Consider the following 25,888-nt stretch of genomic DNA (forward strand, 5'->3'; position numbering starts at 1 on the left):
ACTGAGTGTAAATGACAAGTCCTCCATGTGTGCAATAAATCGCGTTTAGACTTATCGATTGTTTGTAAGATTTTAAAGATCATCTTACGGTAGAATTATAAGCCTATAATATTTTAGCACAAGTTGAAGAAGTGGTTTTGGAGTTAGAGAATAGTTTTGATGAAGGAAACAGGCATTCACAAAATGAGTTATTTGCTCACAGACATTTGTCGTTTTACAGAAGTGAATGTCCCTTGGGATTAAGATCAGCTAAGCCGCTTGCAGCCGATTGGTCTAAGAGTGCTGATATGAATAATTAACTATGTCCATATTTGATTGATTCGCTTGTGCGTGACAGACAAAGAAAAGAAGTGTCATATTTCATGCAATGCTAAGTATCCCGCGCCATTCCTTGGAGATCGTGAAAGGTCTTTGTGTTTACGGTTTTTTCCGTCGTCGCTGTGCTATTTTTGAGGAAGAACTGATTGGAGTTGTGTTACAAAGGCTTACTTTTGCACACAGCTGATAGAGAAAGAAAGTTTAACAGGACAAAGCGGAGTTTCTCGTACGCGATTTTGGCGTTAAAGTTGGGACAACTAATTTGTCATGGCGACAGAGTACCAGTTCCAAAGGACAAGACCTCGGGTTCCCATCAGTGCCATGTTTAGCGGCCCTGGCGCGGCAAGATATTTCTTGCCAAACTGCACAGGTTTTGTTGGTCACGATTTCTCGAAACTTAAAGCTCCCGCTTATTCCTTTGGTACGAAGAACAAAGACAATTTAAGGGCATCCACAACACCCGGACCTGCCGCATACTCTTTGGAGAAGGGTTTAACTCGGAACGGTACAGATGGCTCTGAGAAGTACAGTTTATCGGGACGCACTAAATTAGGCGGATCTTTCCAAACGCCGGCGCCTTGTAAGTACATTTTATGCTTTCATCGTAGTTGATGCTTTTAGCTGTGTAAATTTTGCCGGGTATAGTGTAATTTGTGTATATTTTAGGACAATAGTAATCTCCAGTTCAGTATAATATCAATCGCGTCCTTGGATACCACACGTGTATCTGAAAAATACCGTAACATTTATGTTACAAAGTAACTTCCGTGAAAACATGCGTTTGATTGTAATTATAACCTGTCAACAGATTTAACCGTCTTTACATGAAGGGAAAGCACCCGAATATGTTGCCTGGTCTTACTCACTGAGTTTTCTTCCCCTATTGAAAAAAGAGTGTTAGGCAGTCTATAAAAATTGTAATGTTATAATAATCAACGAGAATAGCCACAACAAGAATATCAAAACAGCAATAGGTTTATGAGCAAATAGTTCTGAACATACATCACATTTTTTAATTCTTAGCCTGTCACTGTTTGTAATGGCATGAAATGTTTGACTGTAGTCTCTTGTTGAAAAGACATAAACGCAGTATTCTATGATATGTTTGTGTGCATCCGTTGCATGATACAGTCTTACCTCTCCATACGGACACCTCTGTAACACAGATACCTCTCTATTACGGACAGTTCGTTTGGTCCCAGAAATGCCAAAAATCATACATTACCTACCTCTATAATACGGACACCTCTGTAGAGCGGACACTTGGTTCTGTCCATTTGGTGTTCGTATTAAAGAGGTTTGACTGTATATGATTCAAGGAAAGTACATGTTGTCTAGGCATCCAGAATACTCTCTTCTGGTCTCAGGTATTTGCTGATTGATTGATTACTGACTGGTAATCAAAAATCGTAAGAAAATAAATTGTTCTAAAGATAAACTGATCTGAGAAAATGTTTAATGGGCTTGAGTTAGTTGGTCTGTCTGGATTATGAGCTCTTGGTATAATAATATTACACTATTGCAATGCACTGACCGCATTGTGATGTTGAAGCTCTTCAACATCGTACAATAGTATAGGAAATCTGTCTTTTTCTTTTTAAAGTTTCCTTTTTAACAATCCTTTCACTTTTCAAGGGGATTATGGGCCAGAGAAAAAGCCTGTTATGAAGCATCGCTTTCCCCCTTCCTATTCCTTTGGATCTCGTACACCATACAACAAGAAGGACAATTTTCCTGGCCCTGATACTTACACTATGCCACCAGTGCTGGGATCTAAGTCAGTTGGAAAGACCTCTGCACCTTGTTATTCAATGACAGGAAGGTCAAAGATTGGAAGTTTTCACGAGGATTTACAGAAGGTTTGTTAGATTTATTAACAGCGAATAAGCCAGTTTCAAATTATTTTTAAGCTTATACTTGACTCCAAGGCAGCGAGGTGCACAACAAAAGAAATCACTCTGAGATTCAGGGTTTAATAACAATATTCATTTCTTTTTTACTTTACTTCCCTAACATGTTGACCTTTAAAATGCACACCTTTGTTGTTTGATTTTCTCCTAGACCCCTGGTGCAGGCACATACAAGGTCGTTGATCCAAATGTCTACAAGAACAGGAAACCCATCTATTCCATGAATGCACGTAACTTTGCTCCAGGAGACAACACAAGAAAACCAGGGCCTGGGGCTTATTCTCCAGAAAAGGTAAATAAATGTTGATTCCTGGAACTCAATTTATTTGTGGACAATCAATCAAAGTCATCTGATCATAATGCAATTCATTTGTAAATAATCAATCATTGATTTCATCCAAACACAATGCATTCCGGAATTGCCAATTCTCTATTTTCCAATTGCCCATAATACACTCTGTTTGCCCCCCAAATTCTGCATAAACCATTGTTTTTAAATGCTCCTGGGAGTATTGCATTTTCCCAAGAGCATTTTAAGACAATAAGTTATGCAAAATTTGGGGGGCAAACAGAGTGTATTATGGGCAATTGGAAAATAGTCAATGAAAGCACAGCCAACCCAAACTCGCATTACCAGGAAAGGGTGTTAAGTAATTTACATGCCATAAGTGGGCCATGACCTTTGTGCTGGACCTGCCTGTGACACGTTTAATGTTTTTTCCCTTTTAAGGGTTCACAGATATTTTGTATTGTGTTTCTCTTACAAAGTCTCCTATTTTCAACAGTCGCCTGTAACACAACACCAGCTCATTCAGCACAAAGGTCACGTGTCACCTATCCCCTTTCCTTGTTACTTGAGTTTGGGCTGCCTGTGATCAAAATTAACTGTTCATTAGTGAATACTAGTAATATCATCAAAGTCATCTGATTCTGATACTTGAATAAGCAAATCCATTTCTAGAAAAGAGGATCTATATGCTAAGTATTTTGACCGTTAAATTTAAATGCATTCTTTGATTTATTCTTTTACTTTTTCTTGCAGTTCTGGCTCCATAAGAGACGAGCACCCAAAATCTCTTTTGGCATTCGACATTCTGATTATATAGCTCCCTTGATTGTTGATCCTATTGATTAATGCAACTCCTTTAATCAGAGGTTGAATTATTAATAATTATTCTTCCATAAATTATCTGTAAACTGAAGCTTTTCCTCTTTGTTCATGATGAACTTTGCGGCCTGGCTCAATACTTACTCAGTGTTCAAAAATTAAGAAGAACATTAATTTGGAAAAAGAAGACCTTTTTTGTATACATAAGTACAAATCCCTTTCTAATTATGATTTCCGGAGTGCTGAAACAGGCTGTATAGAAATTAGTAATTGTCGTTTCCTGGTGCAAGAAACAACTTGGTCATCAAAAGAAGTTAAGAAGAAACAAGAGTGTCATTTAGACATCATCTTTGAAATTTTGAATTTCCAAGGGGAAAAAGCCTGAATTTAACCAGTTATTTTCTTCAGTGTGATAGTGTTTGTAAAATGAAATATTATCTTCATAACATGTTCTTGGTAAGTTAGCCAGATTTTTTCTGCTGCATGATAGTTTTTGTAAGATAAAATATTATTTGGTTCCTAACCCAATTCTTTGATGGAAAGTTCCAGTTATTTCCTGCAGCGTGATTGGTGTTTGTTAAAAAATAATATGGTGATATTACATTATTGGCAATGAATAGCAGCTTAATAGTAATGAGTAGATGGCATCAAGAATGTTCAAATTAGTTTATTGGTTTTTATGATTAAAATCACAAGACTGGAGACGTGTTCATCCCACTTAAATGTGATGGTACGTTTATGTACAAAATGATTAATGAAGGACATAAATGCATTTTACTTGTTTTTCCTATCTCTTAAACTGCAGGAAGATTTGTCTACATTTGACAAAAAGATTTTGGATTTTAATGAAGCTTGAATGAATGTAAACTTTTTTTACATGTATTACTGATGTTTCCACTGCCATTGCTAAAACTGTTGCCTAAGCTCTCCATTGATTCTTTCAGAGCTCTACTAGAGTTCTAGTAATTTAAATAATATGCAGATTATATACGTGATAAGACTTAATTTATGTTCTGCGTATCTATACGTTACCTGTTTTGTAAGTGTATATATTGCATGGGCTTTACTGCCATCATTTGTTCAGGAAAATAAAAATCAAGAGAACTTATTTCATGAGCCAGATTCATTTCTTTTTGCATTCAAATGCCTGTAAATTTTGAAACTAATATACTGGAATTTAGCCTGCGAACGGCAGACGTTTCTCCTCGCTCATCGCAGCTGAGGGACGAAACGTCCCTTAGTGGCTATTAGCAAGGAGAAACGTCTGCCGTTCGCAAGCTACCTGGAATTAGATTTTTTGAAAAAAAATTGTTAGTATTACATTTCCAGACCCCTCCTCATTGACTTTCACTCTCTTTTGAAGTCTACAGGAAAGCTAAGCAAAACAAAACAAACAAAAATTTATACAAGCCTCAGGTTATTGCAACGGTCAGAGTTCGATTCCCTGTCAAGCCTGAATGTTTCCAGGTTCTTTTTCAACTCCTTAGGGAAAGTTCATTTAATATGACAAGGGGGGGGGGATGAAGATATTGAGGGGGGCTCCGAAAATTTTTAGACACCCGAAGGGGGGGCTCTGAAAAAATTGTTGCGCTAGGAGGGGGGGCTCCGAAAATTTGTATACTTCAAAACCAACACATGACATCATCATACAGATCGGATGGTTTTCAACTCAACAATTTAATGACCTGTGCAACTCAGCTATATCACGTGGTTTACAGATATAACAAATGTAGTCTCAGTAATTATTACTAACACTCTTGTTCATCCCAAAAATGCTTTAGAAAATTGTATCACAACTGTATCTCAAGTTTGTCATAGTATAAACCATTGAAGACAATAATGGTAAATATATTTAATACAGTCTAGCGATCTTTTTTCAGGGGAGCAAAGGAATTGAAGGAGGAGCGGGGGGGGGCTCTGAAATTTTTTCGACTACCAAGGAGGGGGCTCCTAAAAAATTGAACCGCTAGCGAGGGGGGCTGCTAAAATTTCAAGCTTCAAGTTTCAATATCTTCATCCCCCCCCCCTTGTCATATTAAATGAACTTTCCCTTAGGTTGTTCATTCAACTGCAAGACTCATGTTCACTTTCTTAAACTATAGACTATATACAACATTCCAGATCTTTTAAGACTTGTGGTCTTACCACGCCCTACCCCCCCCCCACCCCACCCAGGCTCCTGTGCTCAGTCAACGTCAATTCCAGGCATCAGGCATATACCCCTCCTCCCAGGCATTTTTTAATTTTTTCTTTGGAAAGCTGGAAATGCATACAATCAACAAAAAAAAACCATCAACCACAAAGTTAAATTGTGTCATTTATAATAATGAAGAGAAGCAAGAGAGAATTGGCTCATTAGTCTCTTGAGAAAAGCTGTAAAAAATAGGGAAAAATAGGAAACACTCTGATTATACTCACCTGAGGGCCTTCTCATTGGTTGAAACGTTTGCCGCGTTTACGCGCGCATGCGTTACTTAATTGCTTTCCAGTTGGTTTAAAATTCACAGTCGACTTGGGTTTTGCGTAGTTCGTAGATAGTTCCTTTCTTCTTTTACGTGGAAGGTAAAACGAGTAAATTTGAAACACATTTTTATTCACTTTGAAAACGTCGCATCATTGCTGGTAATGTTTCCCATTACTGGCGCTCACGTCAGAGTAAACAGACACCATGTTTGTTACCAAACATGAAATTTGACATATTAGCAGGACTCCCCTTCGACTTGGCTGGTTCGATGAATGAAACATGACTCTTTAGTTGCGACCTGTGAGACTAGGAGAGTTAGTCCTCCTGGTTCTTGTGGATAAACTTATGAGTAAGAAAAAGGATGACGATTCCGCTGCGAAAGAGTGTCTCTTGGGTGACGAGGACCTCGGCAAACCGGTTGACAAGTAAGTTTACTAGAAGCTTTTTTGAGCTAGCACAGCTAGGATAAAAAAAGTATTTAAGCTCATTTCCGTGACTGAGGGTTTCGCAATCAATTTCCAGACGTCCAGATTTTGTTGAGCAATTTCATTCGTACTTCAATACATAAAAGATGTTTTATCCCAGACAGGATAGTTTTTTGGTGTAGATTTGACGATATATTTCTAATGCTTTTAATAAGCCCTGTCGAGTATGTTGTCTGGTGTTTTGAAAACATACATGCCATACATTGCATGGAAAGCACTATCGTACCGTTTTTTTATTTTGTCCATCAGCCTTCCACCGCATCACTCTTGCGGTCCGAACTGCCCTCTGCTGCTAAATTCTTCAAAATCTCGCTTGTGAAGTCGTGAAACTTTCCATCTGTTGATTCTTTGTAAAAATCATTAATTCTGTTGTTACTGTTCTTGAGGTCAAAGTTACTTTTACATTTAAGGAATACAAAAATAGCAAAATTTAATACACTCCAATTCTATTTTTGCTAAAAATCGTGAATCTAATTCTAGTGAAATATGACTGATGATTTTTCGCAAAATTTTAGTGAGAATAAGGTATTATAATAATTATAATACCTTATTCTCACTAAAATTTTAATAAACGTCTGTGAGGGAAACTAAATTAGCCACTGTATCTCATCATAAATTATTTATGATGAGATACAGTGGCTAATTTAGTTTCCCTCACAGACGTTTTTGTCTCGTCACGCAGCAATCCATTTGTTGGGGAGCAGCGTTGTGTAACGAGACAAAAATGGCTAGGAGGGAGGGAGACTATGGCTACTTAAAAGTGACAAAAACATTGAGTCCTACAAGGGGTTATTCAGTTTCAAAGGGATGGAGTCAACTATCCCTATATTCCCTCTGAAGTGGTTGGGGGTGGGGCACATTATCCCTAGTCTGAATTGCATAGCCATTGTTTGGAGTATAGGGCCAGTGAGGAGGTCTCGTCCACATCCCTGGGAGCAAGGGTGGCGCAGTGGTGAGAGCGCATGCCTCCCACCAATGTGGCCCGGGTTCAAATCCCGGCGTCAACGCCATATGTGTGTTGAGTTTGTTGTTGGTTCTCTCCCTTGCTCCAAGAGGTTTTCTCCGGGTACTCCAGTTTTCCCCTGTCCTCAAAAACCAACATTTCCTAATTCCACTTCAACCAGGAATCAGGTAGACAAAGAACCACTATGTGGATGTGCTACCTGCAAATCGTTTTTTATTTCTTTATTTTATTTCTTTATTTTACTATAGTATTTGCATTTCCCTCTCTCTTTCTTCTGTCAGTAGGAGGATTAGAGAGAACCTAGAGGAATAAGTAGAAGTTCTTCAATCTAGAAAAAATGACCACTTTCCAAATGAGGGGTGTTAGAGTTGTGAGTCAGTTTCTAGAGAATTTTTTTTTTACACTGAAATTCTCAAAATTTGGGGTTATACTTCATTGTTTTCATTATGTTAAGACCAGTTGCATTTGGAGATCTTGTAATATGAGCAAATTATCACTAAGCCAAATATTGTACTTCCTGTTATTGGTTGCGGCTTTGGCATTTTAAAATGAATTTCTAGCTGGATTTCTGGGTTTTTGAAACAGGTGTTTGGAGGAATTGTTTTTTTTTTCTCAGCCTACTTCCCAAAAAACCTGGATATATTTTTCTGTGTAAGAGTCCAAGCCAATCCAATATAACCAATAATCTGGCATAACAAAGTTATAAAATTTTTTTCCCCAGTTTAATAAGATACTGTTATAGCAGAATTATCATAATAAAAACATCATCTTAGCCTGTGTACAGACCTCCCCGTCCCACACCTCCGAATTTTCCTGAGAGGAGTGGGGTCTGCACACAGGCTAGATTATCTACCCTGGGAACAAGTTTGCTGTATTTGATTACCTTTCCAGGGTGCTCTCACAAAGCAGTTTTTTCTCCCAAGTGAGTCTTCCATGGGTCTTCATCCTGGAAATGAAACAGGGACTGTACTTTCTCCTCTCACCCTTGACAATTATCCCTGGGTACATACCATGTAGAGGCTTTGCACAGTATTAGATTTAGATTTAGATTTAGTTTGACCTGAACTTATCAGATACATTGTTACTGTTTTTATAGATTCAGACCTTGTTTGCTTTCCTGAGGAAGTCGATTTTTATCAAAGGAGGAAATTCACATATCTAGCACGAGAGAGGACCCCAAATCATGAGACACTCATTTTCAACTTGACCCTTCTCGAACCGGAAGTGGAGTGATTGAGTTACAATTTCGATGATATCACTAACAGTCCGTTATCAGCGCTATGTTACCAGCAAAATTTTCTTTTTTAAAGGGAGGATATTTTTGTTTCAAAGAACGAACTGAACTAATTCGCCTCTTGGTGCTTTATAATTTACAGAGGGGAAGGGATAGATTCTTCTTAAAATGTTTTCTCTTTGCCTTTTTCGTTCTAGAAAATAATGATGCAAATTTGTTGTGAAATTAGCATACGAAATGTTTTGCAGATATCATCAAACGACGAAACCACGCAATGCATAGTCGCGAAAAAAAACTCTATAAAAAAGACTATTTTATTTATAATGAGCCAAAGAAAGGCAATATTCTAGTCTCCCAAAACTAGAAATTCCCTCGATCGATTTAGCCTGCGAACTTTCGGAGGGAGAGAAGCGACTACCGGAAATGCGTCTGCTGTTCGCAGGCTACGATCGATTGTGAACTCAAGAAATAAAAATAATCACGATGATTTTAGAGCTGCATGTTACAAGCGTGACTTTCACGTGATTGGTTGAAATTGAGGGGGCTGTAGTAAGTAGAGAGTTTTGAACACCCGTTTAATGGTTAACTGAAATTTAGCTGTAGCTTTTCTTTTTTTTTTTAAAAAATGAAGGCCTCTAAATATTTAAGTAGCTCGGTAAATGTAGATAGATGATTCTTTTTTATTGTAAAAACCTGATGTTTAGCATTTGCCTTTAACACCTCCCCCACAGTTATTAGTTGCCTTCGGCCTGGAAAACCCCGGCTGTTTCCGGTCTCTGTAACCGCTCCCTGCAAAAAAGATTTGCGGTTGAAATTGAAGAAGAGCAAGAGAGAGCGAAGTGTCGTCGAATAGTCTCTTCTTGTAGGGAAAGAACTTCTTTGAAGCTTCAAATCTAGCATATTAATCCTGTGCTTTAGTGCACTTTTCGCTTGGAGTTTCATTCAAGTTTGAGGGCCAGGAAGGTGACAGATTTTGCTAAAAGAAATTTGTCATGGGTGCCGGAGGCGAAGAATTGAAGGTTGAGACGAAAACTTTTCTCGACACGAAAGAAAAGAGAGCAGCGAAGAAATCTCTCCTTGTCACAATGGAACCTCGAGATAGGTAGGGTAGATGTAGTTTAGGTGAGATATTGTAGGTAGAAATGAAGGGATCTGGGCAACCTTTCATACTTTCTGCTTTTGATGGACGTGATGTGATCGGACGTGCTTCGATCATCTCGGTAACAGAATCTGTTGGCCTTTTAAAAAAATGTTCTACATACCTGAAACCTTATCATGTGCTGATTTCCTGTGGCAAAAATTGTAGTTTGTAAATTTTACCATAACACGGCGTATATTTCCATTATCTGGTGCTCTGGAGAGTCGTTAAATCAAAAGATAGTTAAGTAAACGACACTCGGCCGCTATTGATAATTATTGTTTACTGGGAGCTTTTTGTGTAGAAATTTCAGCATTCCGCCTGAATAATATTAGATGCAAATGACGATTTCTTGAGAACGTTTTCCTGTATTCCCTCTTCGTTAAACAGCGTTTTCTAGTATACAGCTCCGTTCGCTTTATACGCTTTTTCTACATCGATAAGAAACGGTGGACTAGATGCAGTTTGAGTTCAAGCGTATGATTTCATCATTCTGCATTTTGATGAGCATGTAGTGTGATTGTTATTTCAAAGCACCTTAGATTTTGACGAAAGTGGTGATTAAAATTGGGAAAACGTCAGCTTTGCTTAGGTTCTTTCGTTTTTTTTTATGTAATAGAATTATTATGTAATAGCCTTACGGAAAATTAAACACCAAGCATGAATGTAAACTTCGATGTTAAGGAATATGTGCCGAAGTCTTGAATTGATTGACTTTGAAATTGATTCTTTCAAAATGCTTTTGTTTCTGATGTACTGAGTACCCATACCCTTTTTAAAGTAGAGTTAATCCTGGACTGTAGTCAAAGCTATTTGTTATAATTCTTAATTTACATTGCCGCTATATACCTTATATCTTTCAGACCAAAGTAAAAAAAAGCGTAGTCGTTTTCTTAACTAAAAACTTTGTTATAATTATGACCACATTTTTCGTGGTCCCTAAGGTCAAAGGTCTGCTTACTAGTATTTAAGATTTTTTAAACTATGTTGTGGTCTTTATCCAGCAAAAGGGGCTAGCGCATGGGTTGTTATGTCACAGTTATATCACATGATGATTTGGCAGCCTTTTTGTAAATTATCAGGCACATGTTTCAGTGTACTTATATTGCATACTGGGCTGTGCTCTAGCACAGCCCAATTTCCCTGGTGCCCAACTGTTGCTCTAAGGCAATAAGAAAATCTTATTAGTATTTTTTTTTTCATACAAATCATATTCTGGACAGTGGACACCTTAAATTTTTGTTCAGAATACTAGGCTCCCTTCAGTTTTCCTCAGAGCATAGATACAGTATGGTCAGTGTTGCCCAAAATCTTATCTACCAGGCCCCTGTTCAGTTGTTCAAACATTGGATAATGCTATCCACTGGATAGATTTCTATCCAGTGGACAGCGCTATCCAACCTTTGAACAACTGGGCCAGGGTTTTCCATTTTTGAAAGGTAGCTCAATGGTTTATGTCTGTGTGTGTGGGAGGGGATGCCATTGAAAGAGAGATTAGAAACTCTTATAATGTTTCTTTTATTTCAAATTTAGAATATACAAAGCTGAAGTGTTTTATATAAAGATTCTCCCCAAAACACAAGATTCCTTTTGAGTCATAGTCTTTGAGGGTTCTTTCATGCAGAGCTAAAAATTAACTCCAGTGGAGTTGGTGCCCAGTCAGGCTAGTTTCCTTGAATTCTTAAAAATAAAGTGGTCCTTAGCAATTCTGTTTAACGTCATAAAACTGTCCTTGAAGTTAGTGAATCATGCGACTTTGAATACAGAATGCAAAGTATCCTGGGTGAGAAAGGAGTAACATGTTAACTACAGCATCAAAATTGCGTCCTCATTGGTATCTTTTTCTTTGAAGCTAAAAATTCTCTCAATTTAGAGCTGAAGAAAATATGAAAATTTTAAAGGTAGTCCAAAGAAACTTCTTGTTGTAGTTATTTTATTTTTACTCTGTACTTTGCAATACTGTAAATCTTTTGTATCATAGTTACATATCGGGTGATCAAAACCCCATTTACATGCGCTAAAAACATCGGCATGGCACGACAAATTTTTGGCACCGTGCTGATGATCTTAAGGCACAGCACTCCCAATTTTTGACGTGTAAACGCATTGGTCCCACATGTAATGTGGCACCAGTGCTCAAAATTTGAGGGGTGCCTAGACTACCTCCCGGAGGTAGTCTCAACACGGCTAAGCAAGGCACGGTGCCAAAAATTTGGCGTGCCGTGCCGATTTTTTTAGGGCATGTAAGTGGGGTTCAAACCTCAGTTTTCTTTCCCCCTGGGCAGTTTAAAAATTGTGCAAGATGATTTATGGATGGTTTTAATCTTGCTTGCAGTTTTTGTGTGGTTTACCTAATTATGCTCATTCAAGGAGTGGGGACTCTTTTGCCATGGAACATGTTTATAACTGCACATGCAGTAAGTACACAGTAATTTATTGTTCATGTTTTTGTTACTACTTGCTATGCTAATACTTTTGGCAAAACATTTATTTGGAACTTCTTTATTTGTATTGTGTGGTTCCAGAAAATATCCATCCCCCCCCCACGGATGGTTAATGGAAATTCCTAGGGGGTGGGGGGGCTAAAGGGTAGAATTTTCCGAGGGATACAGGGGGTGCCCACGAGAATAATTTTCCACAGGGTTGTAAAAGACGCGATCGATCATACGAGACATACTTAAGTATATGTGGATTATTTTGATTTGTAGCACAACAAAAATTAGAAGTAGATGCCCTTTCGAGAAACAAAACTTCAAGATGTTTGTCTCAAACGTCGATCGTCTTCTTTGCTGGGAGTTCGCTATCATCTCCGCTCTAACGATTTGTCCACACGCTCTAACGATTCGTTCTAACGCTCTGTTCTAACGCTCTAACGGATTGCTCTTACGGTCTAACGGTTGATTCTATCAGCTAACGGTCGGTCCGTCCAACGTTTGACTTTGACAAAGTCTTTAAATAAACATCGTCCATCGGGCAAATCGATCGCAATTCTCATCAGGTTACTTCTCCGGGAATAAATTCTAGCGCATCGATTAATAATAATTTCTTTATGTCGAACATGTATCTAGATTGTGGACTCGACTGCAGATAGTCTGACAAAAACTTACGCTAATCGAGAACAAACGTCGTCTAACTCCGCGATATATTTCTCGAGCTTTGTGTAAACAACTTTATGCAAATTTATGTTGACATTCAGTGAGCTCGTCGCGACAAAGCGTTGCGTGACGACCCAAATGAGACCTTTGCTGTATTTTATTATTGACTTCTAATAGAGTACCGTTGAAGGCAAGCTGTTTGTCCAACAGACCTTTCGCCAAATCAACTTTTACCCGAAAATAATAACCATCTGTTCCTTCTTTGTGGAGAATTTTTTCGATCACGTGCTAGGCAACGAAATAGATCATGTTTCACTGATGTTCATTTCTGAACATGAATCGATGCAAATATGGGACGCAAAATGAATGTTTGCATATTTTGTTCTTTTATAACCCAAATAGGTTTTTTTGTAATTCCTGAGATTTGTTTAACTGCAAGTGTAATTCATTCAAAGTTAAACTTCATTACAAACATCGAGAGATCGACTTTGTGGTGACTTTAGGACCCGAGGCCGAACAAACGATAAACTTTGTTGTAAGTTAGTTTTCTAGTAGATCCGTTTTGAAATTCGAATTTCTTCACATAGTTTAATGTTAAATCAATAGTTAACTTTGAAGTTATGCTGTAAATGTTGCATTTGAGATGAAACTGTCTTAGACAAGACGTGTACATAGTGAAACTTAATTACAGTACCAGACATCAACTTTGTCTAACCTTGTCTGTAGGTAGATTCGTTTTGAAATTTGAAAATGTTCACATAGTTTTATTTCAATGAATAATTCAAATTTAAAGTTATGTTTTAAATGTTTTCTTGAGATGACATAAACTTATTAATCTCCGTTCTGCCTCGCGCGTTTCGCTGGAAGGACTAATTAAAAAAGAGAGACCGCTCATAGTCTATCAAGCGTGCTCTACCTACGTAAGAAATACATATTGTCTTGTAAAAGATTACAAACAGGTCAAAGATTATAAAAAAATGTGTCTTAAGATGAGAACAGTTAATTTTAAGCGGTACACGGTCGATTATCTCTAAATATAGCAAATTAAGACCATGAAAAGGAAAATAGGAAATTCCTAGGGGGTGGGGGGGTTATACATGACCCCTCTGGAACGGAAATTCCGAGAGGGTGAGGGGGTCTAATCGGAAGAACCATCCGTGGGGGGGGTATGGATATTTTCTGGAACCACACATTGTCCTTTCAAAGTTACAGTCAACCAAATGTTCCAGAACACAATCAGCTAGTACTAGTAAATATCAAAAGTTAATATCATCTAAGTTGAAAATAATAGTGTGAGTAAAATGCTACAGCTGTAAGTCATGTGAATAAGTATCAGTTTAGTTGATAGTATGCTTTGTTCTGTTTGTTTCAGTATTTTGCACAGAAGTTGAAGGGAAGTGCTTGGGCACATGACTTTGAGAACTACTTCTCTGTGGCAGCCATGGCCCCTAATCTTATCATGTTCTTAATAAACACTCTTTTCAAACACAAGTAAGTATCTTTTCCTGCTATGTAAAAAATATCTCTTAAGTGCCTTTAGTCAGTGGTTATTGTGAGCTCAAAACTAGACCACTTCCAAAGAAAATCTACTTTTGACCTTTGAGTTTGCACTAGTGGCTAAGAGGATAGAGCTTTCGAGAAAAAAATACCACAAAAAGGTTTTTGAGTGTTTCATACACTGGCTATCAGTTAACGCCTAAAATGCTACAGGCTGTACAATAAATTAAAAAATGTGCTTTCTTTGAGTATCAATGTATTTAGCATGGAAGCACTAATTGAGGACACTATATTTTATGTCTCCTACTGGAGACGCAGCCGCCATTTTATGTGGTCATCCGAGCCATGCGAAGGTCTAGCATTGCAAAGGGAGTACCTTCATTTCTCGTTATTCTTAGTCAGTGTTCTCCTTATCAGGCGGTAACCAGTAAAATTTACCGCCTAAAGTAATACCTCTTACTGCCTACAGGTTTACTAAAATTTAAGAAGAAGTGTTAAAAAATACGCAAGTGAGTTGTGATCCGATCCGATTCTTACAAGTAAATGAATGAATATGGAAAATTACTAAAGTATACACAGCTTTTCTTTTTATGGGCTATGCGTTTTGGAAAGAGCGCATTGAAGACGGAGTAAAATTATTGGAATCAAACATTTTAAATTGTTGTATAAAGAAATCAACAGCCAATTTGCTTAAAATAAAGGGAATGACCTTTCAGAGAACTTAGCTCCAAAATTTTGCAGCAAGGGCCTAGCCATGTCCCTCACTCTACTACCCCCCCTCCCCCCCATTGAAGTGTGCCTCTGGCACATATCCTGTGCCTTACCGGCCATGAATCGTCCCTCACCTGCTGAGCTAAAATTTAGGGAGAACACTGCTTAGTTAGTAGTGGTCTAGCGCGGGGAACCCGCGACCTCCCACTCTCGATCAAGCACTCTACCGACTGACCTAATCCTGTCAGTGTCAAGTACATGTAATAACTGCACTTGTAGAGCCCTAGGCTGTGAATACTACTGGTACAACTGATATCATCATATTTTTTTTTGTTGAAATATCATTTTGATCTTTGCTGTCCACAGAAATTTCCTTGAGTATAGTGTATGCCTAATTGAGAGTAAAAACATATAATCCATAGGAACCTTCAATGCATGTGTCACTTTTATCATGAACAAAAAATGTATGTTTAGTAGCTACATGTGTTTATTGTGGTTCAATTTTATCCTTGGTTTAAATTTTCTTTCCTTTGTTTTTCAGTACGGTAATGTTTGACAATGTTTGCGAAAATTTAAACCAAGGATAAAATAAAATATTGAACAACAACATGTACGAATCACTGACGTAGACCTCAGTTCTATTGTAACTCGGTTGTTTTTTGAAGATCGCTGTGTTCGGCAGATAAATTGAATTTCTTTCATCAGTAACCAGGTAAAAGTTGAGATTAAAAGGTTTACCATTTTTCTGAATTTTCCTTTCTTAGGGTTTCTCTCCAAGTGCGAATGCTCTCATCAGTCTGTATCATGACGTTGTGCTTTGTTTTGACAACTGCTCTTGTCGTGGTTGACACATCAAATTGTAAGTTGACAAAATAATAATATTTATTATATAAACACCAATGAAATACCAGGTGAGCTTTCGGTGAAAACTTGATATCTTCACATGTGAAAATATCACCTTTGCTATGGCTACATAATAAATCAGGCCACCAAAAGACTATTAAAGTGAAATGGTTTGGTCTTTCATTGGTGTTTATATAATAAATAGAACATTACATGGCCGCTTGGAGATACGAAATTTCTCTTCTCGTGTTGAAAAAATATTTATTTTTCAACACTCAAAGAGAAATTTTGTATCTCCGCGCGGCCATGTAATATCCTCTATTAATTTATTTTATTAAGTCCAGTTTCCTGAACACTGCAGATCATATTGAGAAAGCATTTTAAAAACTTGATTTCTTTTCTTTGATTTTTTTTTTCTATTCCCCATTTCATTTTTTTAAGTTTTCCTTTGCTGTGTATTAAGATATGCCTTTCACTACCATAACTGGCCCTTTGTTTGATTTTTCAGGGACTAATGAGTTCTTTATGGTAACCATTGGAACTATTATCCTAATCAACAGTAAGTACTAGTACAAGAAAAAAAAAAGCCCTGAATTAATCTTCTTTTTTTCCTGGCTGTCAAATAACCGTTGACTGCTTGATATTTCTCTCCAGTGTTCAGTGCTGTTTATCAGGGTGGACTTTTTGGTGTGTGTGGAATGATGCCTCCAAAATACACTGGTGCCGTCATGACTGGACAGGTTGGAGCTTCAACTTGTTTAGTGTTAACTTTTATTTTTGCTTGCTGCTGTGCCATGGGGATGATGTTGCCTCATCTATGGCTTGTCTCAGATATTTTTGTATTTTAGCTGTGCTATAATACTTTTTTTATTAAACCAAAATGCATTATAACAATGATAAGTAAATCTTTTTATGAAACAGGGTGTAGGAGGTACTTTTGCCGCTCTAGCAAGTATTTTCTCTCTTCTTGGTAAGTTGATTGATATAATTAAACATATGCCATGTACATGGAATGTTATTTTGTCTTTCTGTCACAGGGTTCACACGGTTGCAAAAAGACCTTGCATGAAAAAGGATACTCTTAAAATATCCTTGATTTGAAATAGATTCTTGAAAAATTCTTGAATTTCTTCAAGAGCCCGTGAAGTTGAATTTTTCTGAAACGTGGATGTGGCAAAAAAGTAGTTGTCAGGCACAAATTTGAGTATATGAGCTTTGTTCTGCTTGACTGCCATTCTACAAACAAAGTTAGACCAGCAACTGTTATTACAAGTATAATTTCCTTACACTTGCACGTGTCACATGCATTTTTGTCTCGAGGGGCTATGACAGTTTGTGGCATATTGTTTAGTGCTGCTGACTACCCTTTTGCAATAAATTTTATTTAGAAAGTGTTTATGTTAAGTTAAAATGTTTGAACAAGTAATAGACCTTGAGAAGCAAAACTGGCCCTGAAATCCCTTTGAAAAGTACATGAAGAAGATGGTAATTTCATGTGAGAACCCTTCACTAACATTTTAAAATATTTACACCCGATTTTTTTTTACAAATCCATCTTTATTCCTCCAGCATTGATCACCCTTATCAGCTTGCAGAACTAGAAACAATTCAAAATTTACTCAAAGATGTATATGGATTCTTTATTGCTTTTTAGGAGGAAAAGATGCCGTCAGCTCTGGCTTTGGATATTTTATGTCGGCAGCTGTAGTGTTATCTCTTTGTCTTGTGTCTTATCTTATGCTTCATAGACTTGTAAGTAGACTGTACTATAAGCCATTACCCTTTAACTCACAAGAGCGATCAACATCAATTTTCTCTCAACAATATTAGTTCATAATCAAGAGAAAAGGTTATGAGAAATGATAATATGATCACTAAGGGGAAATGCTTTGATCTTTTATCAAATTCTCTCAACTTGTTCTTCAATGAAATGTATAGAGATCAGTGTGGAGAAACTGCAAGTGGATATTAATGGGTCTTGAAGGGTCAAAATATTTCCTCCATACTGTTTTTGATACATTTACACTAAGGTTGTGTAACTTATTTGATAAAAATAATATCAAGATGATTTTATGAACACTTCCTTTTGCTTTTCCTTTTTATACAACATTTTTCTCAATAGCCTCTCTTTCACTATTTTCAGAAATTTGCCAGATTTTTCATAGCTCCACATGAACACAGAAAAGAGATCAGTAAGTAACAAAACAAAATACAAATAGTCATTGTGACCATTATTAATAAATTAACCCTCTAAGTCCCAATGGTGACCAACATCAATTTACTCCTAACAATGTCCATACAATGTCAAGAGATTAAGTTATGAGAATTGATAAAATGATCACCAAAGAGAAAATGCCTTGATCTTTTATGAAATTCTCTCAACTCATTCTTTAAGAAAATGTACAGAGATCCCTTTGGAGAACTTGTGTGTGGATATTGGGACTTGAAGGGTTAATTGTGACATGATGAAAATTATGTCAGTCTATCCTTTTTTTGAAGATGATTATCTCAAGTAATGATTTGGGTAATGTGGAAAGCATTTTCTTTCGTTAGGCAGCAATGTGCTTTCCGGCATAGGAATGTTTTCATTTTTACACCAAGAATGCATCAACCTACAGAAAGGCCATTTATGTGATAAAATGAATTTAAAAATTTTGACCAATCATAAGAGTTGCAAACAATAGCCAAGAAAAGTTTAAATTTTACATGTTCCCCACATGGGATTTCTTTGTTATTCAGTGTGGCCAAGACAAGATTTTGTTATATGGAAGTTGGTTGGAAAAGTAAAGATCAATGCAATACTGCTTTATGAAGTTTTCTTAACTTTTGCTGTTTAAGCCAATCAGAAGTTAGCTTATAGCACAGACAATAGTAAAGTTAGCACCTTTTTGTATTCCAACATGTTCAAAGCCGTTGTTGCTTTCCTTCTTATCTGTATGGTTGCTTAATTTTTCACTGGCTTGCTCTAGTAAGTAGTAATTGTAGCTTTAGGTATAATTAATTTTGTAAAATTTTGTTTCCATTTTCTGCATCCACAGAGTTCCCTAGCATCCAAGCTGATCAAATAGAAAGACTAGCAAACTGGCAGATACCACCTTCAAAAAAATCTGGAAACATCAAACATTCAACATTAAGTAAGAAGAAAATTGTTTAAACAGTTTCATGGTACCTTGGATAGCTTTTAGAAATGAATCTAATGAAAGTACCCTTGCTATGGTCTTCATTTAGTCTTTTTAATTCCTTGCCTTTTATACCATATAATATGTCTTTAAAACCATGAAATTATGATGTGAAAATTTTTGTTTTGGATAAGTTTCACATATTATAAACAAGGTTTCTGTTCCACTCTTCGTGACAGGGTATTAACAGGTGTTTATACCAGGCCAGAGTATTTCTCATGTCCAGATATTAAGCCATCTGGTATAGTGTGGACATTAAAACTGAAAAATCAATAAGCTCATGAGAGTACAAATATATAATATTTTAAGATGGCCTTTTTAGGGACCTTCATTCAGTGGGGCTTATTTTTGGAGGCCTTTTTGTATTTTGAATCTTGGCAGCCTACAGAGAGAGGAGCTTTGCTTATAAATTATTTGGCATGCCAGAGTATGAACTTAAAACGATTTGTATGCTTTTTATCTTAAGGTTTGGATCATGAAGCTTTACTTGCAGTAGATTATCACCCCAGAGTTGAAGAAGTTCATAGAAATGGAAGACCACCATTTATGTTGATATTTAGAAAGGTGAGGAAGGAGTAAGCTGCACTGATATAGTACTCTGTCTAGTTTTCAACAACAGTCTTGGCTCACTTGGAGAAATGTCGTCTTAAATGAGAGCCACAGAAAATGACCAGAAAAAAAGGACCATTGCTGGGTGTCCCATTATCAGGGCTTCTGATATTTCGCGGAAAAAAAAGCAAAATTTTGCGGGATTTTCAGGGGCAAATTCGCGGAAAAATCGGCCGATTTCGCAGGAAAAAAGTCAAAATTCGTGAAACAATCGGCCGATTTCGGGCGATTTTCGCAGGAGAAAAGTCAAAATTCGCAGAAAAATTGGCCCATTTCGCAGGATTTTAGCGGAAAAAAGTCAATTTTCGAAGGATTTTCAGGGGCAAATTCTTAGGAAAATCGGCTGATTTCACGGGAAATTTCGGGGGGGGAAACTTCGCCAAGAAACAATCAGTAAAAAACAGCTGATTTCGCTAGCGTTTTTTTTGGCAAATTTCGCGAAAATCGATCAATTTTGCGTCGATATGACCAGCGTTGGTGACGTTTTTTTTTTAACAGGGATAATCATTTGCTCTTTCAACAACAGTTCACTCGAGAAATGAGTGAATGTTAAAGCTATTAACATAATGGTTAGTGCCCTGTTTTTCGCAACGTTCATCTAAAAACGCCTGGTAGTATTGGGACGTTGTTTACTCGTTGCAGTGACGAAGTTTCAAGCTAAATTTGGACGTTTGGGGTGAATATAACCGGTCTAATAGCCAAGATAAGTATTAAATATGTTTTGCCGACATGTATTTGGAAATATTTCTGGCGGATTTCGCGGTATTTCGCGTTTTTTGGGAATTTCGCAGGATTTCGTGGAAATACCTGAATTTCGCGGGTCCGCGACAGCGCGAAATATCAGAAGCCCTGCATTATTCAGATAAGCAGTCAAACCATTGATTGTTTTACAGTTCACTCTATTCTGAATTATGAAATGCTTTTTCTTTCAGATTGCAAAATATGGTCTGTCAGTTGCTCTTGTGTTTTTTGTTACACTCGCAGCATTTCCGTCCCTTACATCCAGAATACAGTCCGTAAACAAAGCTGATAAGTCAGAGTGGACAAGTAAGAGGAAATTTCACTTAGTATTTCTTGTTTGGTGTGAGTATTGTCCTTACTACTATGCTTACTAAATGATCATTTTCTTTTTAGATACCTACTTTGTGCCAGTTACTTGTTTCTTACTGTTTAATGTTGGTGACTTCTCTGGACGATTAGCAGCTTCTTTTGTTCAATGGGTATGTATGATCTTGCTTGTCTACACTACAATATTTCCCACTTGTTAAAGTTCAAGTTGTCTTCCATATCACTTAGCTTTTTGTTGTTATTGATCAGCATTTTCTAAACCCTACTGTATTGATACAAATCCTGTAGGACAATTTATTGGACTCTCTTAACTTCAATTCAATACTCCTGGACAAGTAGATTTTCTTGCTAGGCAAGTAACTTCTAAAGCTTACTTGGTCGATGGCCGGGGGTTCAGGCAAGTCAATGATCCTCTAACAAAATCATTGACTAAGGCAAACAAGAAGTGGCCCCAGGTGAGCAAATTGTAAGAGCTGCTCGCCCAAAGGAAAAACAGAAATTCAAGTTTTTTGTTAGCCCTACCCTTAGAACATGCTTAACCCTTTTATTCCTTGTAGACTGAGTTAGGGTGAGATGAATAATTATTTTTGTCATATAAATTTTTGACCTGTGCGACCATTCAGGTGAAAACTCCTTGGAGAACTTCTGTGTACTTCTGTTTATATTATATATGATATAGAACAGTCTTATCTGAGACATTGTTATCTGGTTTTCTTTTTAAGGGATCTCAGTCATTTGGAAAAGCACTGTTATCTTAAATAGGGCAATTTTTTTTTACTATTTCAGCCTGGTAAAGATGGCATAATTTTGCCTGCTCTCTGCATCTTAAGAATCGTCTTTCTTCCTCTGTTTGCCTTCTGCAATGCACAACCCAGACATGATGCTCCAGTGTTTTTTGGGGAGGATTACTACCCCATTGTGTTTATGGTGCTGTTTGCCATTTCCAATGGCTATTTAGGAAGCTTGTGCATGATGTATGGACCATCGTAAGTTGACTTGAATAATTTGTTACTATGTTTTCATTTTACTGCCTTAACACAGACTGGGGAACACCTTTCAGGAAATTTTTTAATGAACTGATTGTTGCCAAATATTTTTGCTACTCACCATGGAACCAAAATAATTGTCAAACTTGGAGTGCCCATCTAATTAAATCTGTCCAAATTATCTTTGCTACATATCAGGGTTGTCGGAAAGTTTTGAAGTAAAAGGCTGAGTTGTCAAAGTAAGCAGCCAGTCAGGGATATTCTATCTAAAAAACCAGGGTTCTCAATAGATTTTTAAATAGGAGGTGATCACTGATAAAGTAGGAGGCTCTTCAGCAAAGCCAGAGGTGTCAAAACAAAGCAAAGAAAAGCGACTTAAACACAAAGTAAGCGGCTATAAATCCCAAAGTAAGCGGCGATCAATCGCCGGGTGCCGCCTTCTATTGAGAAGCCTGAAAAACGGCATCCATAAAGAAATGCCAAGCAGAGTAGCTGGCCGATACTAACCAAGTAGGTGGTGATTTTCGCTGGCAGCCGGCTACTTTTGACAACCTTGTGCATATTGTTTTTGCCAAGTTCCAAATGGTATAATGTTGTTTTCTTTGCTCAGGCTAACTATGCAGATAATTTCAAAATCTTTACAATAATATTGTCGTCCATGTAGGGGGTTCCTATTAAAGTAACGGGTTCATCATAAGGAAAGTGCATTTTAATAACATGTTTTTTTTTGTCTCTGTCTCTCTCTTTCCTAGCACTGTTGAACCAAAGCATGCTGAGACAGCAGGAACTATGATGGCTTTCTTACTTATTATTGGCTTGGCTTTGGGTGCAGGGTTTTCTTTTGTCATCACTATGAATCTGTAGACCAGAGGCTGTGACTTCTTCCCAAGACTGAAGAGCATCACTTCTCCAGTAGATATGTGATCGGGAGCTCAGCTCCTAATAGAAGTCATGAACAAGGAACTTGACTGGATTCATTTATTGAGTCCTAAAAGCCTGTGTTTACGAAGTTGGAAACTGAATATTACTCAAACTATCGACAGAGTTAATGTCAGAATTTAAACTGTTCAATGCAGGACACTTGCATTGATTACAGGAAACATCATGTTCAAAAACAGTACATGTATTTTGATTTATATTATGGTTGTGATCCAGTTTAAGTAAGACTTTGAATTTCTCTTGTTACCTTGTTATAAAACGGGGTTTTGAGGGTAGAGGATTTCATGGAAGAGGTGTGGGTGTTTGTGAAAGTGGGGGAAATTTTGATAAAGCTTTCAAAGCGGCAGAGAAATAATTTCAAGCTCTAGTTTTAGTGGTGACAGTATGTGTTTAACATTAGTTCAGTTGTTTGTTTAGTGGTAGGGTGTACCATTAATTGCTAGAAAAATGGTTATAAACATCATGAAAAGGTTGTTATTAAAAAAATGATGATGATGATGATGATAATGGCTGTTTTCCTCAAAGGCTCCTTCATTGAATTATTGTTGTCTGATTCTTTTATAAAATGTTTTGACAGAAATTAATTTGGAGCAGTTAAAGGAGAACATGATTTATCATCTTATTTTTGTATCTTTGTTTAATTATGTTTATTGAGATTCATCTGTTCAAATTAATACTTTAATATAATATTGATCAACATTTTAAGCAAACATTGTTATAAATCCAGGTTTAATTTGATATGAAGAACAGTTTACAAGTTCTTCAGTTAAAAATCGTGAAAGCAGGGATCCTCTGCTTAAAAATCTTTACGCTTCACTAGTTGACTGGTTGTGCTGTGATATTTTTGAAAACATACATACATAAATCATAAACATGGATTGGACTTCATATTATTGCATGTAATTTCCAATCCGTCAGTCTTTTAATACTGTATCCAACATACTTAATAAACGCAACCAGGATTTTTACCAAGTTGGACTTATTAATGCTATTAATAACATAATGAACCCTACATCAATGAAATAACTTGACTCTATGAGACAAGACTTTGGTCCTGTATCCAGATATTGAAAACAGGGATTTTTTCCTTCCATTTTAGCCTGCAAGTTTCCAAAAACGGTCTCTCGAGGGGAGATTTTTAAAACATGGACTTCTTGTTTACATGTGAATGGGAAAAAACAGAGTTTTTCTATTACAATGATGTCATACTGATACATCATAATACTACCAGCATTATGCATGCTCTGTGAGGGATGCAATAATGTATTTCCATCTTTTTAGCACTTTCATGTGGATGAGCAAAAACAATAATTCAAATAGGCTGTGCATGCATGCATACTTTTTTTGAAAACGGAGAAAAAAAACTCTCCATTGTCAAAAACATCCAGATATGTGTGTACAGGCAGGGCCTTTATTCTGGTGTGTTATCAGCACCTAGCAGTGTGGTGGCCAACTTACAAACAATGTTCTTGGCCAGATGATGTCCAAAACATGGCTTACCAGTAACTAATAGCATTTTCAGCAAAACTTCCTGGGATAGGCTGTGAGGAGTCTCTTGTTTTGTCTTCCAAGTTTGCAAGTTGCAATGTGTAACACGAGATGGCCAGGTATCTCATGGCTGTGTCACTTGCACGGGATGTGTGATATACCTCTGCCTTTAAAGATAAAGAAGACTCCTAGCAGTCTACTCTAGGACAGATAGATTGTCATTAATTTATTTTTCAATAACAAATCAATTTTCAAGAAAAGACAGGTCTGTGACCATTTTGTTGCTTTGATTGTCAGACATGACTCTGTGCAGTTAATAATGGAAATCAGTTTTGTGCTTCATCAAACTGCTTATCCTTTCACTCTGCCAGCCTTTGCGTCGCACTCTAACTGTCTCTCCTCCAATCTGATGCTCTTTTATTCTCATTGTTTTGTGTACTCCAGTAGGGGAATTGAATGCAAGCAGACACCAGTTAAGTTTACCACCAGTTTTTGGGTCCTGCAAGTAATGACATAATGTAGCAAAACCAAACTGTGAAAAGTATTTCTTGATATCCCTCTCAGTGATCCAAGATGGTAGACCATCAATGAATATTCTTCTGTCTGCCGTGTCTTGGAATTTACTGGTTTGGTCCCCGCGAATCACTACAACAGGATTACCTTTGATTACATGGGCTTGGTTCATGACATCGTTTACAGTATTACTGTTGTCAAATAGAACTCGTGCAACTAATCTTGGTTGAGGGTTGTCACCAACGAAAACAAAATTCAACACAACTGACAAAACTGTGCCAAAGTTCTCAAAGTAATTTCTAATTGAATTAACTGTACTATCTTCCGGGGGATACACAACGATTTTATCAGTAAACGTTGGAGACATTCGGGCCAGACTTTTCCTGATTTCCACGGAGCAATTCCCCAAAGCTTGGATTCGATTTTTAACCGCCTCCTCAGCTTCTTCTTCGTATGTGAAGTGAACAAAACAGTAAGGATGTCTTCTGTTTGTTGTAGGATCGACTGGTAGATCTACAGCAAGGACCGAGCCAAAATTGGAGAAATGTTCCATAATTTGTTCTCGGTCGATCTCCGGTGTAACATTCTTCACACATATCACGTTAGTTCTGCATTGTGCAGGTGGAGGATCATCTGTAGCATAGGCGAGACGTAACTCACGGCCCTGAAATGTATGAGGATGGTTTAAAGCGCGTTTAGCCGCAGATTCATCCTGGAATGTTACAAAAGCGAAGCCCTTGGATCTACCAGTGACTTTAGTAACTGGTAACTCAACCTCCTCAATATCGCCAAATGAAGAAAAATACTCCTCTAAATCGTACTTTTTGGTTTTGAATTTCAAATTCCTGACAAAAAGTTTTCGGCGATTCGTTGCTTCGTTCTCAGAAGAAGAAGGCTGGTTTTCTTGATGCCACGCGAACCCTAGAAATAATGGACGGCGCCATATTGGATTGAACACGAAGGAAGAGAAAAAGCATTTCACTCCTTCACAGGAAACAGCCGCAAAGATTCTGGGACGAAGACATGCAAGAGACATCTGGGTTTGTTTTATCGTAAACCTGGTTTGTTTCTGAACTTTCTCCAGCTCTTCTTTTTCTATTTTCACCTTCGCATTTCCTCGATTTCCAGCCAGGTCACTCTGCGGTTTTCGTTTAAAGACTTCTTCGTCATGTAAATACCACTTAAGTGTCTTGTCAGGTTCCTTTAAAATTCCCAGATTACGTGCCCTGTTAGGTAGATTTGTAGGGTTTAAGAGGTCACGTTAGGTCTTTATATTCATCTAAAGTTTTTAGAAAATTAAAATCGCTACATACAGGAAAAATCAGGTACTTTTTAATCT

General features: G+C 37.3%; 3 protein-coding genes across 4 annotated transcripts; 2 read left to right on the top strand and 1 right to left on the bottom strand.

The window, feature by feature from the left end:
- Positions 1–218: 218 nt before the first annotated feature.
- Positions 219–4,449, top strand: LOC140925256 (ciliary microtubule associated protein 1A-like). The gene is made up of 4 exons (XM_073375243.1): positions 219–898; positions 1,954–2,177; positions 2,380–2,520; positions 3,271–4,449. The coding sequence occupies exons 1-4, from the start codon at positions 586–588 to the stop codon at positions 3,361–3,363; spliced, it is 771 nt and encodes a 256-aa protein (XP_073231344.1). The 5' UTR covers positions 219–585; the 3' UTR covers positions 3,364–4,449.
- Positions 4,450–5,849: 1,400 nt separating this feature from the next.
- On the top strand, positions 5,850–23,520 carry LOC140925251 (equilibrative nucleoside transporter 2-like). Of its 2 annotated transcripts, none has more exons than XM_073375239.1 (15): positions 5,850–6,225; positions 11,957–12,038; positions 14,089–14,207; positions 15,689–15,783; positions 16,276–16,326; positions 16,422–16,507; positions 16,689–16,737; positions 17,422–17,519; positions 17,911–17,959; positions 18,806–18,901; positions 19,413–19,510; positions 20,488–20,602; positions 20,690–20,775; positions 21,410–21,609; positions 22,362–23,520. In XM_073375239.1, the coding sequence occupies exons 1-15, from the start codon at positions 6,146–6,148 to the stop codon at positions 22,471–22,473; spliced, it is 1,416 nt and encodes a 471-aa protein (XP_073231340.1). In that variant the 5' UTR covers positions 5,850–6,145; the 3' UTR covers positions 22,474–23,520. The 2 variants fall into 2 exon arrangements, with proteins under 2 accessions (XP_073231340.1, XP_073231339.1); XM_073375238.1 differs by lacking the exon at positions 5,850–6,225 and adding an exon at positions 9,316–9,585.
- On the bottom strand, positions 23,083–25,888 carry LOC140925254 (uncharacterized). Its single transcript, XM_073375241.1, has one exon. It carries the CDS (start codon positions 25,583–25,585, stop codon positions 24,350–24,352), a length of 1,236 nt encoding a protein of 411 aa, XP_073231342.1. The 5' UTR covers positions 25,586–25,888; the 3' UTR covers positions 23,083–24,349.

Source organism: Porites lutea, chromosome 14 (genome assembly GCF_958299795.1).
Source record: "Porites lutea chromosome 14, jaPorLute2.1, whole genome shotgun sequence".
NCBI classification, from domain to species: domain Eukaryota; kingdom Metazoa; phylum Cnidaria; class Anthozoa; order Scleractinia; family Poritidae; genus Porites; species Porites lutea.

Excerpts from the sequence above, each read along its gene's own strand:
- LOC140925256 (XM_073375243.1), top strand. The coding sequence starts at position 586 with ATGGCGACAGAGTACCAGTTCCAAAGGACAAGACCTCGGGTTCCCATC. Across the intron at positions 2,178-2,379 it reads TTCACGAGGATTTACAGAAG|ACCCCTGGTGCAGGCACATA; the intron begins GTTTGTTAGATT and ends ATTTTCTCCTAG. Across the intron at positions 2,521-3,270 it reads GGGCTTATTCTCCAGAAAAG|TTCTGGCTCCATAAGAGACG; the intron begins GTAAATAAATGT and ends TTTTTCTTGCAG.
- LOC140925251 (XM_073375238.1), top strand. The coding sequence starts at position 9,476 with ATGGGTGCCGGAGGCGAAGAATTGAAGGTTGAGACGAAAACTTTTCTC. Across the intron at positions 16,508-16,688 it reads GTGCCGTCATGACTGGACAG|GGTGTAGGAGGTACTTTTGC; the intron begins GTTGGAGCTTCA and ends TTTATGAAACAG. Across the intron at positions 18,902-19,412 it reads CATCAAACATTCAACATTAA|GTTTGGATCATGAAGCTTTA; the intron begins GTAAGAAGAAAA and ends TTTTATCTTAAG.
- LOC140925254 (XM_073375241.1), bottom strand. The coding sequence starts at position 25,585 with ATGTCTCTTGCATGTCTTCGTCCCAGAATCTTTGCGGCTGTTTCCTGT.